Here is a 3,174-nt window from a genome sequence, read left to right as displayed (position 1 = left end):
CTTATCATAGAGTAATTCAGTTACTAACGCAGTTACTTTTTGGAACAAGTAGTGAGTAACTATAACTAATTACTTTTTTAAAGTAACGTTCCCAACACTGCTTATAACCTTGCCTGTAACTCAGTCTAGGCAAAGTAGCACTAAACAGATTGATAACAATATGTTGAACTATATAAAATGGTGTGTATGTCTAATGACACTGCATGTCTTCCACAGGATCAGCTTTCCAGGAGACTGCAAATTTAGAACGATAGCCCATGTTGCTTCAAAGGCACCATACAAAAAGGAAGGGTTCATGTGTAAATACCATAGTTTGTTAATTTCTGTAAATAAACATATTGCAAATAACGTTATTGACCATGTTAGTCATTTGGTGTTTCAAAATGATAAATTACCACAGCTGCTTTTTTTAATTATAAGTTTGTGGATGTAATGTATAAGAGGTACAGCATGAACCCATATATATATGTGTGTGTGTGTGTGTGTGTGTGTGTATTTATTCATGAAAACTAATTAAAATGGAGATTATCTGTTGTTGCATTTTGCATGCACTCTTCAAATATCGCTTGGAGAATTACATGGCAATTTGTATATTTATATTGTAATTGGCTATTAGGTTGTTCAAAAGGATACAATATCTGAGCATATGCCTTCTTAATTTAATCAATTTTAATGTGAAAGTGGTGCAATAACCTGGATTGATGCAGATACTCTACATGAAATTAGAATAACATTAACACAACACAAATGGTGACAAACAAAAACATATATTTATCAGCTGGTCTTAACAGGTGATGCTGGCCATTCACATATCTAAACATCTTCAACAATGCAAATCATTAGACTTGATTTCAATTATATATTCAGCCAACAGCTTTAATTCGATGTTTGCATACTTTTATTATTCTACTCCGAATCTTGGTGAGGGTTATTCCATATATGAGAGGATTTAATAAAGGGGGAACTATGAGCAGTTCTACAGCTAAAAAGTTTCGAATCGCTTGTAATTTCTGAGTTGACCCAAATCGAGCATCTAACACATCAAATAGTAATGCCACATTGAAGTTAATTAAAGTAATCAAATGAGGTAAGCATGTTTGCATAAACTTGACCCAGCCTGATTTAGATCTCAGGGATGTCCTTATGATGAAGACATAAGAAATGATGATAAGTATAGCCTCAGAAACATGAATAAACATCAAAACATATCCATATATATTGTTCCCAATACTGTCCACACATGAGAGCTTCACCAAAGGCCAATTTGAACAATAGATCTTCGCAATATGTCTGCCACACATAGGGAGCCGACCTGTCAACAGGGCACCAATTATGATCTCTGTTAAACTGAATAGCCATGTGAATAAAAGCAGATACAAAACTCTCTGAGGAGTCATAACAGAGTGATACTCCAGTGGCTTGCACACCGCAACAAATCTGTCATAAGCCATCACTGTCAAGGAGGTATATTCACAGAAGATATAATAAAATATAAAACATACCTGTATCAAACACTCATAATATGAAATTTGATTAACTTTAGATAACAAATCAAAAAGAAACCTTGGATAGAAACTATTTGCTCCTAATATTGCGTTAATACAGAGATTACACAAGAAAAAATACATTGGTTCATGAAACACTTTTTCCAAGAAAATGGTAAGGATCAAGGTTGAATTAACAAAAACAGTGAACAGGTAAGCAGTCAGCACAAAGCCAAAGTAGATATGTTTCTTAGTAGCTGTCTCATTCAAACCGTTAAGCACAAACATAAACTCTTCTGTGACGTTTTCCATTTCATTAAAGTTGTTGGATCAACATTTAATCTATTCAGAAACGGAAGCAATTCAAGAATAGCAAGGAAATAAAAGTAGAGAAAGTAACACAGAAAATTCACATAGCAGTTAGTTCTTGTTTGATGTCACAGAAACAGAAGCACGGAGTAGTTCTCCCACGGCACTTGTCAAAGTAGCCTTTAGTCTGGGTGTTTATAAAAGGTTAACCTGAGCCACGCCTTTCACCTTTGAGAGTTATAATGCCTTTAAAAAAATCTGATGTGTGGATACATATTGTAAAGAGTACATATATTTTATACATATTGTAAAGAGTTTTTTTTTTTTTAACTAGACTGCATTTCCGGCGGGAACTGCAAAAGTGTGCTTGCCCTGGTCCGGTCACCAACGTGAACAGACAGTGGCATACGCTATGCTGAACCTGGCTTGATCCAGGCATTCTAACAGTGCCTTTCAGTGTTGGAGCAGTGGCAATACCGCAAAAGCTCTAGGAGAGGGCTATTCAACTATTGGCTTGCGGGGTGAATGCGGTTCGTTGGATTTTACCTGTGGCCTGCCTTTGAATTTAGCTTCTATGACTAAGATCAAATCAATAAAATAAAACAACAGCAGTGATTGGCTGCAAAAATAAATAATGTCACGCGTCTTGCACCTCTCAAACTGGGCTATCAGGTAACCTAGAAGAATTGAAATTATGAAATATGACTAAGGAATTCAAATGCTGCTTGTTTGTCAGGATACTTTTTCACTGATTTATTTTAGAAATATGAGCTATGAGTGCGAATGTTATATATTCCATCCCCTAATTCTGTTTTACTGGTTTATTTGACAAATAATCTATATGGATTTGATCTATAAAGACCTTATGTCTGTTTGGGATTGTTTTGAGAGCCTATTGATGTATCTCAGAATAAAGGAATGTCCACAACATTAGTGATGTTTTTTTTTTTTGTGTGAATGTATTTTACTTAACTCATTAAATGTAGCTGAATACTCATGAACGCATGTCTCTAATAGCCACAATAGGAGTAATTCTAGCAACACCGTATTTTGTGTGGCCCATAAAGACCCAGTGGATCATGAAAATGTGCCAAAATTCACATTCTTTGCTTGATGTTGGTACATTAATCCCATTCAGATTGCCACTTATCTGTGATGTAGAAGTTCAGTATAGGTCTGGGGCACGGATTTGACATTCTTTGACTTCTTCATTGAGGGCTTGCTTAGCAGCACTGTCCGCTTTCTCATTTCCCTTCAGACCAACATGGCCTGGGACACAGCAAAAAACTACACTGAAGTTCTGGTTCTTTAGACGTTGCAGTTGATCAAGCTCAGCTTTGGTTGTACTTTTTGCGTGACATTAAAGCCTACTGGAAAGATT

At 35.8% G+C, this 3,174-nt stretch overlaps 1 protein-coding gene across 1 annotated transcript; it reads right to left on the bottom strand.

Annotated features, from left to right (window-relative positions):
• Positions 1–863: 863 nt before the first annotated feature.
• LOC121684529 (olfactory receptor 142-like) lies at positions 864–1,796 on the bottom strand. Its single transcript, XM_042064591.1, has one exon. The coding sequence runs from the start codon at positions 1,794–1,796 to the stop codon at positions 864–866; it is 933 nt and encodes a 310-aa protein (XP_041920525.1).
• Between the last annotated feature and the right edge of the window lie 1,378 nt (positions 1,797–3,174).

Source organism: Alosa sapidissima, chromosome 15 (assembly GCF_018492685.1).
Source record: "Alosa sapidissima isolate fAloSap1 chromosome 15, fAloSap1.pri, whole genome shotgun sequence".
Taxonomy (NCBI): domain Eukaryota; kingdom Metazoa; phylum Chordata; class Actinopteri; order Clupeiformes; family Clupeidae; genus Alosa; species Alosa sapidissima.
This window is presented reverse-complemented; position numbering and strand designations above follow the sequence as displayed.

Bases quoted from the DNA above. Each gene is read 5' to 3' on its own strand.
- LOC121684529 (XM_042064591.1), bottom strand. From the start codon at position 1,796: ATGGAAAACGTCACAGAAGAGTTTATGTTTGTGCTTAACGGTTTGAAT.